The 15,020-nt window shown below is 42.8% G+C and overlaps 1 protein-coding gene across 1 annotated transcript in view; it reads right to left on the bottom strand.

The window, feature by feature from the left end:
- Positions 1 to 14,292, bottom strand: part of LOC149310372 (tyrosine-protein kinase Blk-like) — a 32,377-nt gene extending 18,085 nt beyond the window's left edge. The window contains exons 1-6 of the mRNA XM_089528273.1: positions 14,179 to 14,292; positions 8,727 to 8,775; positions 4,873 to 4,966; positions 4,318 to 4,416; positions 2,678 to 2,781; positions 328 to 474 (exon numbers count right to left, since the gene is read on the bottom strand). Of these exons, the coding sequence (XP_089384399.1) occupies positions 328 to 474; positions 2,678 to 2,781; positions 4,318 to 4,416; positions 4,873 to 4,966; positions 8,727 to 8,775; positions 14,179 to 14,292 (607 nt within the window). The remainder of the gene's footprint in view (positions 1 to 327; positions 475 to 2,677; positions 2,782 to 4,317; positions 4,417 to 4,872; positions 4,967 to 8,726; positions 8,776 to 14,178) is intronic.
- Positions 14,293 to 15,020: the final 728 nt, after the last annotated feature.

The following is a 15,020-nucleotide window of genomic DNA, read 5'->3' as shown; positions in this document are numbered from 1 at the left end:
CTGGCCTAATATGGCCCAGAAAGGGGCCAGACTATGGTGCCAATTGCCTCCATGCTCCCTATGGGGGATATTTGGAGGTAAAAGTATTTTTTTAAAAAAAATTATTTGAGAGTGTGTGGCCAGAGAGTGTGGCCCATTAAGTCCCATGGAGGGGTCAGTGCAGCCCTTAGCCCCCAATCATTGCCCATCTATATTGTAATGGCTGCTCTTTTATAAATAACAAGTCCTTTTGGGAGGCTGGAAGCAAAAGCACAGAGAAGGGGACCCCCTTTCTACTTCTTCCCCCTGGACTGCCAGTCCCTAACTAAGCTACATATCTTTGCTCACCAGAATAATGCTTGACAAGCTCTTGGAGTGAAATGAATATGATCCTAGGGCAAATATAGTATCTCCCATCATCCATCTTCTGGATCTTGTAATGTTTGATGACATCCCCTTGAGATGAGCTGTCTCTAATGGACAGGGAAAAGGCATCTAGAATGGGGCGGAGGGAAAAAAAAAAGAGAAATCAGATTAGAGTGGGCCTTTAGTATCTGCTGGAGTTTGGTTCCAGGGCTCCATCGTGGATAGCAAAATCTGTGGATATTCAAGTCCCATTAAATACAACGTATAGTAAAATTGTGTCCCTTATATATAATGGCAAAATCAACATTTGCTTTTTGGAATTTTTATGCACACACACACACAAATATTTTCAAGCCGTGCATGCTGGAATCCATGGAGATACAGGGCTGACCACACTTTTTGCCATCGCAACAGATTCTGTCATGGGTAATAGAGAGTTGCACTCAGAAAAGTGACCTTTTTGTTTATTTGGAATGCTGATCATAGAATACAGCTTCTGGGAGCTGTAATCCTAGAAAGCCACCTCCAAACTCGACGGGGGAAATCTGTGTGATATTGGTGTGGGAATAAAGTATGAAGGTTTTAGCATTTCATTATTTTCATCTTAGCAGATCTGGCGGATTTCTTCATTGTCCTTGAATTGCTTCTTATTTTAGTCAAGTTTTTATGCCCCATAGATATGGGCAAGTGTCAAATTAAGCAACCGAAGGGTTCTGGCAAAAAAATATATAAGGAAATAACAGCACCCTGGAGCAAAAAAACCATATAGTATCTTAAAGGGTATAAATACCCCACTGAAAAATCTGTAAATGCTAAGGGTGAATATATATTAATGATAAAATATCCAAATTTCAAAACCAGAGAAACTAAACCCTGGAGAATAGCCAATAAAACAACAGAAAGGGTAGAAAAAAAACCTCCCTTTATCTTTGGCAATTATAGAAAATGTAACAATTCTAATAATAAAAACCAAAGGCCAGACGCGTTTTGACTGACATCTTCTTCAGTGGCCTGCCAATGTTAAAAATATAAAATGTATAACAACTCCTTAGCACACAATGTGACTGTACTGAATTCAAAAGCTGCAAGTGTCAAATTATACACCTCTTTTCATTATTTCCTGACCCTATCTTCTCACTATAGCAAAATAATCAGAGGAGAGAAAGAGACAATGGAACAGGGAATTTCACAAAGACGCACATGCATCTCCATGGAGTGGAAATGCAATCTTAAAAAGGAGAAAAATTAATCACTAATCATCCAATTATCTTTGGTAAGAGGAAATAAAACTCCCAGAAGCTGAACACAGGAAGCTTTAACTAAAGGAACAATTTCTCTAAAAATCCTCAGTAATTCTTTGATGAGCTCTACAGGACAGGAAAGCACTGCAATTGTGTATTATGGCAAACAGATAAATAAGCAATCTCTAGACCAGCTCTTAGCAAGCAAAGGCAATAGAGAAAGCATGGGACTTTAGTCCTTTCAGAGAGACATGGGAGTGGTTTCCTCTAAAAGAGCGTGTGTGTGTGTGTGTGTGTGTGTGTTGAAGGCTGTGTGTGTAGCAATATGGATATATGCTGAAGAAAAAATGTTTAATAATAATAATAATAATAATAATAATAATAATTTGTTTTATTTATATACCGCTATTCCAAAGATCATAGCGGTGAACAGCAAGTAAGCTAATTAGCAAGTAAGTTTAGTGTAACACCAATTCCTAAATCAGGGATGGAAGATGTTGTGGGATTGGGCTCTCTTCCCTACCCGCAGAATTCTTTGGAGGCTAGAACCAATCAATCCCACATCTACATTCTTAAGGAGCTGATATTGTATATGGAACATTAAAATTAAGAAAACACACACACAAATTTCCAGAGTGATTCACCTGGCTAGCAAAGGGTGGGTGACTGTGAAGTCACACAGTCAGCAAGGCTGCATCTGCAGTTTGACATCACTTTAATTGCCATGGCTCTTTCCTATGGAATCCTGGGATCTGTAGTTTGTTGTGTCACCAGAGTTCTCAGACAGAGCAGGCTAAATATCTCACAAAACTACACATCCCAGAATTCCATAGCATTGAGCAATGGCAGTTAAAGCGGTGTCAAGCTGCATGCAGCCAAGGTCACTAATCCCTGTGGAAAGCTCCATAAAACCTTCTCATCTTCATAGGCAAAACATTCAGAGCTTTGAAAGGTTACTTTCGTGATGGTGGTGGTGAGTCTGACTCCCAGGATGCCTAAGGCAATGGCCATAACAACAGGAGAATTCTGGGAATTATAATGCCCCAAAAGAAACCTGTCCAATTTGCGAAGGGATTTTCCTAACTCCTTACCAGGAGTTGTCTCACTTTCCCTGATCAGGAATGAACCCACTGCATTGCGTGGTGCCATCAGGAGACGTTCAGTTTCTTTTCTGCTCAGGCCTTTAAAAAACCATCTGAGAAAGAAGACAGAAATATTTTTCACTAAAGCACCTCAGGTGGAATAGAGACTTGTCTAAAATGATAATAATAATTTGGGGGGAGATCAATATTTCAGAAATTATTAGCTCAGCGATGGGAATTTAGTAGCCTCAAACTGTTGGAATGCAAGTCCCATCAACCCTAGTGTAAGTTCCATAAACCAATGTAACCAAAGGTGAGGGATTTGGTGGAGTATAGGGTTTTTTAATTTATGGAAGTGTAAACTTTTATACTTTGGCTTCTGGTTTATAACCTTCAGTCTTACTATTACTTTTATTCTATACATTAGGGCCTAAATACCCTAAAGGCACCAGGTCCTATCTGATTTTGGAAACTAAGCAGCAGGCACATGAATGGGAAGCCACCAATGAATACCAAGTGTTGTAGGCTATATATCAGAGGAAGGAAGGAAACCCTATGAAATGCATGGCATTGCCATAAATTGACAGGTGATTTGAAGGTGCATGCACACACAAACACACACATATAGCTGAACTTCCTTAGCTTCAAAGATCAGATTTTGTAGACTAGGGCCAGGTACAGATGGGCCCTTTGGCACATCCTGAATACGTGCTAGGGTTGCCTCGGCGCCGCGCTTTCACACACCTCGCAACCCTAGCATGTCTTCCGTACATCAAAATGGTGGTGCCTTGTACAGATGGGTGCCAACATTTTGACGCAATGGATGCCTAGCGTCTGCACGTCATGACACCATAATGACATTGTGAGTGCGCCATTGGCGCACTGTGGCATCAATTTGACACCGCAAAAAGGACTTGCTTTTCATGGGTTCTTTTTGCTGCACAAGGAAGCTGCGCGGTTTGTCCACTGTGGCTTCCTCACAGAGCAAACCAGGGCGCTGGCAGACCGCCCTTTTTGGGCAGTCTGTACCGGGCCTTGGCCTACTTCCTCAGATGCATGGAGTGTATTGAAGAGTTGTTATTGTTGTTGTTATGTGCCTTCAGGTTGTTTCCGACTTATGGTGATCCTAAGCAAAGCTATCATGGGGTTTTCTTGACAAGATTTGTTCATAGGGGGTTTGCCATTGCTTTCCTCTGAGGCTGAGAGTGTGTGACTTGCCCAAAGTCACCTAGTGGGCTTCATGGTCAAGCATGGAATTGGACTCTGGTTTCCAGAGTTGTAGTCCAACACTCAAACTACTGGCTCCCAAAAATATAGCAGTGTGACTACTATTTCAGTGGTGATGGTTCCATTCTACAGAGTTCTGGGGTTTGTAGTTTGGTAAGAGCCAATGTGTCTTTCCAAGTCTTCTAATTTCTTCTAATTTCTTGCCTGCAGTCTCCATTTTGATTAATGACTGAGGCAACATATCTTTAACTATTTTTCTGTCTTCGGTGCCTGTTTCCAAATGTCATACTGTAAAACCATGAGGGCCAGAAACCTGATTTAAAATATTGGACAGATTTCCCAAAAGCATCAAGTGAATATGACAGACTTTGGTATGATGTGATAAACATGAGGAGCTTGCTATACCTTCTTTTCAGACTTACTTCTCTTCTTCTAGGCTGTTGACACGGGCCACAAAATTACTAGGAATGTAGCCTTTCTTCCCGGTGGTAAGTGATTTTGCTAGCCACCAGTCCCCATTGCTGTGAACAAAGCACAGTAACAAAATAAGTACAAAAATACACAATGTACACTGGGGGCGGGGGGGGGGAAACTAAGCTGTGTTCATTCCACTCCCAACAGAAAGAGGCATAGTCATTTAATGACCTCTGCAAAATGTGATCTGATGGTTGCTCATGAGGAGACCAAGGGATGAGTTCTAATTTGGCACACTTCAAATCTGAACATTATTTTCCTGAATTTATAGTGAAAGCCAAATCAGAGTATATGGGAACCTATCAAAAAGCTCTATGGAGAGAGCTCTTGTAGCATCTTTGAGACTAACTGAAAGAAAGAAGTTGGCAGCATCACCTTTCATAGACTTAAGTAGACCTATGCTGCCAACTTCTTTAGTTGGTGCTCTCTACATACTGATTTTACAGACTAACATGGCTATATCTTTGAATTCTACCATCAGAAAGCTGAACAAGGTTGCTTACCTGTAAAGGACTTCAAATATTTCGCCTACTGTCAACGGCAGGTCGCACTCACTTGTAGGGTTAAACTCGTGCTGCGCAACTACACAGTGTTTGCCTGTAGCATGAAAAAAACCGTTGAGTAAATAATGTACTCTGGTATGTATGTATGTATTATTTGATTCATAAACTGCTTTTCTCCTGAATGGAACTCAAAGTGGCTGTGAAATGAAATAAAAAACAGCTATGAAATGTTTGAAAACATTGATATCCTCTCCTTCATCTGAAGATCTCATCCTACAGCCAGAATCGTTGCTGTTGTAAGAATAGCTTGCCCATTCTCATCCCTTGTCAAGCAAAGCCACATTTGGGGACTGGACTGACATAGGGCATGTCTACACTGGCTGCTTAATCTGGGGCAAGTCCAGAGCATTATTCCCCAGACTGACCACAATGATGGTCACACGCAGCAGGCCGAATCCAGTGTGATACTATGTAGTTGTGCACACCAGCCAGTGGGACTGCATCGGTGCTGCCACTTTCCCAGCCAAACAAATCCCTATGAGAGCCTGGCTGCGGCTGTTGCTTCTTGCACAGGTCCCCCATTCTGTCTAGAGTTGAAGTGTCAGCAATGGCCAGGGTCTTGCAGGATCTGCTTGGCTGGTGAGCCAGCAACAGCACCAAAGAAGACCTATTCCATTCCCTGTCCTATGCAGTGCAGAGTAAGGGGTATGGTGCCACATTTGCTGTCTGGAGAACTGGCTGAATTGGACCCAATCCAGCCGCCCAGGAAGCTCCAGAGCAAACAGTGGGTTATCTTAAACCAGATTAAAATGGTAGTTTTGCTGTGGATGTGGTCCTATATCATCTGGACAGATCACACTGGGACAAGGTTGTGTCTGGTGTGTATCCTTAGTATAGGCCTTCTGTTCTTTCTGTTCCTTCAGCCCTTATTTGGCCAGTTCCTCATTGAAGGGTGAGATGCTTTAGTTTTTTGTGGATTTTTCAGGCTATGAAGCCATGTTCTAGAAAAATTTATTCCTGACATTTCACCAGCATCTGTGGCTGGCATCTTCAGAGAATGCTGGCATGGAAGAGAGTGGGGTATACATACTGTTGGTTGAGGGGAAGTAATTTGCATATAATCTGCGTATTGTTCTGTTGTTGAATGACAAGGCCTACAGGGTGTCTATTTAATTAATGTTCTGTTGTCTGCTAGGAACCCCCCCCCCACCCTTGGTGGTTTGTATTTGCATGGGCTGGGGCTTGTTTTTGGTGTTTCTCAGGACTGGTAGCCAAACTTGGGAAGCTTATCACACAGCTTTTATAACACAACTTACTGCTCCTGAATTGAAACCTAATTTGGGCTGCATCCTGGTCCTATCGCATGGCTTTTGTCCCCCAATCCACCATCCGAGAGCAGCCCAGCTGCAGCCTGCGTCTCTTAACACATTTTAGAAGCCATTTTTCAAAGTCAGGAGCTTTGAAATGCAGCTCTTCAGGGGACCTTTCACATTATACAATTATAGCACTATGATTCCACTTTAACTGCCATGGCAACATCTTAAAGAATGCTGGAATTTGGAGTTTTGTATTTCCTTACCAGTTGTGTGAGGAAGTTGTGTTTCGTCACTAGTTTCCCTATTCTGTCTGTAACTCCTGTGACTCCATTCAACAACAGAACAATACACAGATTAACATGTAAATCGCTTCCTCTCAACCAACAGGAAGCCACTCTCTTCCATTCCAGCATTCTCTGAAGATGCCAGCCACAGCTGATGATGAAACATCAAGAATAAACTCTACTAGAACACAGCCCCATAGCCTGAAAAACCCACAGGAAACTATGGATGCCAGCCATGAAAGCCTTCGACATCATGCTGAAATACTTTCATTCTTCTTGCAACTTGGTGGGAATTGTTGTCCAATATATCAGCAAGGACTCAGGTCGGGAAAGGCTGCATAAGAATCAAGTGGTTTGGTCTCTATTCCCACATCTTATAGGTTGTCTTGTCAATGTGGAATCACAAAAGCCACAGCAAATGTTTCTTCCAGCCCCAAGGCTTCAGGGGGCAAATGCAAATGCGATCCCATTAGGCATGTCTCTAGCAGAACACACACACATACACATACACACACTCAGGGAAAAGAGCATTTATGTAGCATGAGCGTTTAGCATTTAATGAATGCGCAGCAAGAGACCATCTAAATATAGACACCCATGAGACAGATAGTTTTAAATCTCACTCCGTCTGACCTTTTCAAATAAAGCCACCAGCAAGCTTCCTCCTTTTCATCACAAGGTCACATGTCTCAGGAACAATGTGTGGTTTTGTGAGAACAGAATTTGGCTATTATTTCCTTTGGATTTATTGGAGGAATCATGCCAGAAAAGTGCAAAGGTTTGTTTTTTCAAGCCAAGAACTCAAGAATAGGCTACTTTGGTTTCATTCCCTCCAACAAAGGTGAAAATCATGCAGCTCTCCAGAGGACCTTTCAGATTATACAATTATAGCACTATGATTCCACTTTAACTGCCATGGCAACATCTTAAAGAATCCTGGAATTTGGAGTTTAAAGAGAGGAATTTAGACTTCTCAGCCAGAGTTGTAGTGTTTCACCAAACTATTGATTCCAGGATTGCATAGGATGTAGCCATGGCAGTTAAACCTGAATCACATACCCTCCAACTGCTCCAGATTGGCAGGAAAATCCTCCTCCTCATCATCATCATGTCACTTTTCTCCAGAACTGGGACTCAAAGTGGCTCACAGTTTAAAAGAATAACACAATTTAAAACATACAAAAGAGAGCATTAAATCCTCTGCTATCCCACATTCTCAGCTACTTTTAAAATGTCCTGGTTTTTTCCCTCTTTCTTCCATGGCATCTACACTGCAGAATTAATATATCTTGACCCCACTATAACTACCATGGTTCAGTGCTGTGGAATCCTGGGATTCATAGTTTTGCAGGATATTTAGTCTTCTTTGTCAGTGGGCTCTAGTGCCACAACAAACTACAGATCCCATATTTATGATGGATAAAGTGATGTCACATTGCATTGTGTCTGCAGGTACAGATGCAGCCTAGATCATTTCCTGTTGGGCCTAAAATGACCCAAAGAGAACCCAAAACATAGTGAAAATCCCTTACACTCTCTGGAAGATATTTGTGGACAAAAATTGACAGACAAACACAGGTATAGTCCCCTATTCCCTGACAGCAAAGCTGTTACAAAAGTATCCAAAATAACTGTATTTTTTCAATAGAAAAATAAATAAAGATTTGAATAAGATCATGGCCATCAAACTGTCCCAGTTTGGACAGGGAAGTCCCAATTAATCCTCTGTCTTCCCACTTTTTCAGCTGCTGTTAAAATGTGCTACTTTGTCTCTCCTCCTCCTGCTTTCCCCCTTTGTTCTCAGTTTATTTCAATTTCTGCAAACTGATTTCTAAAGACAAAAGAGGACAAGGCAGAAACTTGACATTCCCAGTAGACTCAGGCAAAAGTAAACTGCTGCATCCTCTCCTAGCTTGTGTGTTCTTCTTCATTAATAACATACGCCGTCTGGACTACACTCTGATGCTGCTTGGCCACTTGTCTTGGTTTTTATCTATGAAATTTCGGGGAGTATGTTGAGATGCTTCACCCTGGAACTGTGTGTTTAACAGAACACACCAACCCAAAACAGAATAACACCAACCCAAAAATAACAGCATAGTTTTTATATCATTTCTCCCTCCCCCAGTTTTCTTTCAACATTCCATTTCATTGTGTTCTATTTTCTTTCCTTTGCTTCACTGTTTATTTGGGGGCAAGGCAGGGAGCCACTAGGACCCATAAGTAAATTGGTAAATTAAAAAAGGGTTCTCACCGTTGCCTGAAGGATGGTCAGCAGGACTGGCAACTGTGCGTGGTTTGCCCTTTAGAAGAAAGAAAGAAACAACAGATGCCATGTGACATCAGTGCTTTAGACTTTGTCCCTTCGCTTCTGTCCCATAACCATGAAGCTATCTGGATATCACTTCATTGCTAAATGCTGTATTGGGAGCATAATTTAGCACTCCAATAATTATCTGATTCCCATGATTAGCAGAAGCTGTATTTAAATTGCTGTTGTTGTGTGCCTTCAAGTTGTTTCCAACTTATGCTGATCCTAAGGTGAACCAATAACAACAACAGCAACAACGACCTTGATCCATGGGGAGAGGCGGAAAAGCAACAACAACAACAACAACAACAACAATAATAATAATACATTTTTGTGGGTTTTTTGGGCTATGTGGCCATGTTCTAGAAGAGTTTATTCCTGACATTTCACCAGCATCTGTGGCTGGCATCTTCAGAGAAAGCCTTTGACTTAATAATAATAATAATAATAATAATAATAATAATAATTTCTTTTCTGCCTCTCCCCACGGATCAAGGTGGAGAACAACAACAAATCAACAAGGAACAACACCTATCAAAGTACATAAATCATGCAACCCTTTAAAAAGACAAATAAAAGGAACACATTTTAAAGCAGTGCACATTTAAAATCCAACTTCCAAATTCACCACTTAAAATCATCTGGCTATGCCTGCTGGAAGAGACTGGTCTTCAATGCTGTTTTGAATTCGGACAGTGTATTCAGCTGTTGAATCTCTTCCAACAGGTCATTCCACAGTCTGAAGAAAAAGTCCTGTGACAGGCTTTTCTTGGCAAGTTTCAGAGGGCGTTTGCCATTCCCATCCTCTGAGGCTGAGAGAGTGTGACTTGCCCAAGGTCTCCCAGTGGGTTTCATGGCCGAGTAGGGATCTGAACCCTGGACTCCAGAGTCCTAGTCCAATGCTCAAACAATTACATCTCATAGGCTCTCTGTATTCACCTTTAGCAAATGCCATATTATTATTTATTAGGGCTGGAAACTTATAACCCTACAAATGATGTTGGATTATTCCCACCTGCCCCAAACTGGCACATTTTTAAAGCAGTTGAACAAAGTGGGATGACTGAGGATTAATTAGGACTGTCCCTGCCAAACTGGGACAATTGGAAGGTATGGCCCTGGTATAGAGATAACCAGAAGCACAGCTACCTTTGGACCTAAAGTCATATGGCTGCCATCCTGGATCTCTGGCCAATGGGAAACCTCATTGTGATAAATGGGAGTCCTTCCATTTATCAGGGTTGTCTTCCCAGAATAAAAATTTCCCTTAGGTACTCTGCCTTTTGGCACTCCTTGTTCCTGGACCGTGGCTTGGCTAGTTCCTCGCTGGGTTGGCAAATACCAGTAGAAATCCCAGCAATGCCCCAATGCATTACAGAGGTGCAACTGGTTAATCATTGGGTGGTGGCAGCAAGTTGTTTTGGTGGCAGCAAGTTGTGGTTTCAAGAGGTCCCATCCAGCTCAGCAGGACCATAAAGAACTTTCACACTCCTGCTGCTATTTGGGAGACCCCAGTCCCTGCCCTGACTGTGAAGATGGTGGTGATCATGGCTAAAGATACAGTTTGTATCTCTAGCTCCTGGGCACACTGGCGGGATACAGACCGCCCATTTGGGGCAACCTGCAGCCGCTCCATTGAAGCACGGATTGGGGCCAGGGCAGCCACAGTTTCATGCCCCTGAACACCCTGGGAGCTGCCTGGGAGCTGCTGCCAGGAGGGAAAGGGGCCACTCGGCCCCTTTCTCCTGGCTTCATTCCCACAGCCATTTGGTTTGGTGGCTGTGAGAACGAGGCATTCCCCTAGAAGGTGCTCCATTTTGGAGTTCCTTCCCGTACCGTACCTAGGTCACCATAAGTGGCCTGGGATGGCGCAAGGGCATCACATTCGTGCTGCTCCATTTGGAGGCAGTGCGCATGTGTGTCGTAATCATGGTGGCCCCCGTGTGGATGGGAGGCCACCATGATTGTGCCTTTGTCACATGCTAGGGTTAGGCCTCATGTGGGCGGAGCACCCTGAGGCAACCCTAGCATGTAACAAGGACGTCCCGTAAGACCTGTCTGGAAAGGGCCTAAGTTATGACCTGATGGTGACTTATAAAAGGCAAATGGCTGGACAGTTACCTGCTGGGGATGCTCTACCTGAAGATCCTTCACTCAACAGGGGGTTGGACTCAATGGCCCATGAAGCCCCTTCCAATGCTAGGATGCTCTATCATGACAATATTCAGAGCGAGTCCAAAACTGAAGTCCACTGAGCAGATCTCTATCAACAAGTGAGATTCTTTCTACCACAAGAAAAGCTTCTGTAAAGCTATTGGGACTTCATTGCTCATTCATATATTTTGGTGCATCTTTCAGGTTGTTTCTGCCATATGGAGAGAAAACCCTGTGACAGGCCCTGGTGAAAATAATATCAATATAATATTATATGTAAAATACTACTACCACTACTACCAAATACTACTATTACTAGCATGGAGAAGAGACAGTTAATATATGATAGCCCTGTCATACTGAGGATGGATCAAGCTTGTTTGCTTCTGCTCCAGCGAACAGGACATGGAATAAGAGATGCAAGCTACAAGAAACGAGTTTCCACCTCAACATTAAGAGGAACTTCCTGACAGTAAGAGTTGTTCAACATTGGGACACTCCTTGGGTGTGGTAAAGTCTCCTTCTTTGGAGGTTTTTAAACAGAGGCTGAATGGCCATCTATCAGGTGTGCTTTCATGGTGAGGTCCTGCATGGCAGGGGGTGGACTGAATGGCCCTTGTGGTCTCTTCAATCTCTAGGAGTCTATAATTCTATCATACTACTACTGTTACTACATACTACTATATACTAATACCAACTATACTTAAAGTAGTGTAATATCATTAAATATCAATGACAATATCTCAGAACATATCTTTCAAATAATAGAGACCTAGGCCACAATCCTGCAGAGGGTGGTGGGGTATTAATGTTCCACCCAAGTGGACTTATACCTGTCTGTCCTCTCACTCCCTTAACACCCACTTGTGTTTTGCTGCCACTCCTCACTGGCCATATTTTGGCCAGTAGAGATCAGGGGCAGCCAAAAGCATATGTGTATGTCCAGTGGCATCACTGAGGTGTGTACAGGGGGTGCAAACTGCATTGGAAGACACTCCAGAGGAGGGGTGACTCCCAGGTAAGTCCTGCTCTCCCTTTGATGCAGGAGTGGTGAACATGAGGACCTCCTGGCTGCTCCGTCACTGGGCTTTATCCCTGGGGAGGAAGCCTGATGACAGAGCAACAGGGGTAAATGTGAACCCTTCCCAGGTGACACCCCAGTTCATGACAGCACTATGTTTCTATAGACAGATACACAATGATGACATTATCCTCCAATATCTCTCCCCAGGAGGCCTAAGAAAATGATATCTCTTCATTCCCAGAGTTCTTTAAACCAAGGTTGAATGGACATCTTTCAGGAATGCTATAGTTGTGTCTCCCTGCATGGCAGGGGTTTGGAACAGATGGCCCTTGTGGCCCTTTCCAATGATTCTATGATGTTGATCTGGCCATGGGATGATAGGCAAACACTTTTCACCTACCCCCTGATTTCCACCAGCAACTACATGACTATATTGGGGGGGGGGGTGCAGCAGGAGCCAACAAAAGACAGGTAAGTTTTAAGGGAGTGGGGGAGGGCTGCATGAGAGAGGCAGTGAATTCCTTCTACCACAATGACCAGCCTTCAGCAGAATGACCAAAAAATAAAATAAAATAAACACATATGCCAACATTATGCTGATGCATATCACAAATATACCAGCCTGCTATAGCCAGCATAGTGGTTTGAGCATTGGACGATGACCCTGGAGACAAGGGTTCTATTCCTACTCAGCCATGGAAACCCACTGGATGACCTTGGGCATGTCATACACTCTCAGCTCTAGAAAAACAACAGGATAGGTTCACCTTAGGGTTGCCATAAGTTGGAAATGATGAAGGCATGGTACAGAGCACCTAAAAACAGTGCCCTGCTGGCGCCTGTTTTCTCTCCGCAGGGAAGCTGCAGCCCCCAAACCGTGTGGCTTCCCTGCGGAGTAAAAAGAACCCATGAAAAGCAGGTTCTTGCTACGCCGTGGCTGCCATTTTGACGCCCTCATCACATGCTAGGCTTGAGGGGCATCTGGAAGCACTGCCCCAAGGCAACCCTAGCAAGTGACGAGAGTGTCTTAAAGGGCTGTCTGTACTGGCCCAAAGGCACACAACAACAGTGTCATGCACAGGATGCCAGCTCAAGTCTAAGGTTCAAAACACACTGCAGCAATAGTCCAGTTTGAGGCTGCTTTAACTGCCCTGGCTCAGTGCTAGGGAATCTTGGGAACGGTATAGTGTGGCACCAGAGCTCTCTGACAGAGAAGGCTAAATGTCTCACAAAACTATGGTTCCCAGAATTCCCTTGCATTAACCCAGGGCAGTTAAAGCGGTCTCAGACTGGATTATTGCTGCAGTGTGTTTTGGACCTTAAAAAGAACATATTTCTCTACTTGAAAATTAAGTCTGGAATCCTGTTGGGGATTTATTTCTGTGGGAATTAGAATTGGGAAGGTCTGTAGTGGCTGCTATTATGTACTAAGTAGGAGAGCCAATGAAGTGACTGATGCATATTGGGACCAGTACACAGTGGGTCCGATACACATCAGAATCAATGTCTTCAGTCCCACTATACATTGGTCTAGGGAGTGCCAAGGCACATCAGAGTAAAGAAGTGATCCATATTTTCTCCTCAGTTCTTTGTCCATAATACCCAGCAAAAATATTTCTGGTAACAGTACCTTTAAAATCTACCTTTAAAACTTTTGGGGATTAATATATAAATTTTAGACCAGTAACTTTTTGCCTTCTTACAAATTCACCACATATCAAAAAACTAGCTCTCCTTATCTTGACATTTGCAATATTGGTTTTAAACATTTTCAACAACTTACTTGGAGTTAGATACCGCCTATAGATCATCTTATGCAGGTTTTGTTTTAAATCATTGCCCAAAGTAAATTTTATGTCTTTAGACCACATTTCCCCCTATTTTTTCCCCCATATGAACATTATGTCCAAAATTTTGGGCTCATCTTATCACGTGCCCTTTTACAGATTCATCTTCTGTCTCTATTTTCAGAAACCATTTAAATACTTTTCAAATGTTATTATGAATTTAATAAGTAATACATAGTTAATGTTGAAGGGGATGCTCCTGAGATTTCTTCCCTTTACCATGAGAACTTGAGAATGGAGTCCCAACCCTTAGGCTCAGGGCCAGGCTCTGAAAGGATCGCTACTAGCAGGGGCTAATGGGAATTAGAATCCCACTACATCTAGAGGTTTCCCCATGTCTGGTCTATTGGTCTTGGAGAAGATTCCTTACTGGTGGGACAGGTGGAGGAAACTTCTTTCTCAGGTGTATCTGAGGTTTCATCTTATATATTGAACTGTTCTTCGGCCTCTGAATGGTGCTGGTTTTGCTTCCGCATAGACCCATCCTGCCCTGAAAGAAAGGCAAACAAGATTGCTTTAGAACAGACTTCTGTGACGAGTTTGCTAGGCATGGCTATTTAGACGTGTGCTTTTTCTCAGCTAAAACAGATGTTTCAGAAAATGTCACATTTTGCCATTCAAATTTAACACATGACATTGTACTTCAAAATACTAACCCTTTCTCTTTATTTAGTCTTATTTTTGTTGGATGTCAGTTCTGAACTTTTCTAAATTGCTTACTGTCAAAGGTAAAATAAAGTAGACGGGGAAAAGTTCTCAGTAGTAGCTGGTGGCTTCTATATTACTTGGGCAATTTAATTCACTCTGGGCTATAGTTGGAACTTGAAAGGAAATATCTAGTAGGGTGGCTAAACTTGCCAGGCATCCTGGTAATCCACGATGATGTTGTACATTAGACTTACAATGGAGCCCTGGTGGCGCAGTGGTTAAATGCCTGTACTGCAGCCATTCACTCAAAACCACAAGGTTGCGAGTTCAAGACCAGCAAAAGGGCCCAAGCTCGACTCAGGCTTGCATCCTTCCGAGGAGGGAGCTAAAATGAGTACCCAGACTGTTGGGGGAAATTAGCTTACTTGCTAATTAGCTTACTTGCTGTTCACCGCTATGATCTTTGGAATAGTGGTATATAAATAAAACAAAAGTAAGTAAGTACAATCTCATAACTGGATTTTGTAGCACCTTTGAGACTAACTGAAAGAAAGAAGCTGGCAG

This window comes from Sceloporus occidentalis, unplaced genomic scaffold, assembly GCF_023333645.1.
Source record: "Sceloporus occidentalis isolate IW3139 unplaced genomic scaffold, rSceOcc1.0.p SCAF_6, whole genome shotgun sequence".
Lineage (NCBI taxonomy): Eukaryota > Metazoa > Chordata > Lepidosauria > Squamata > Phrynosomatidae > Sceloporus > Sceloporus occidentalis.
Note: the sequence above shows the minus strand (reverse complement) of the source record. Positions and strands in the feature narration are given on the sequence as shown.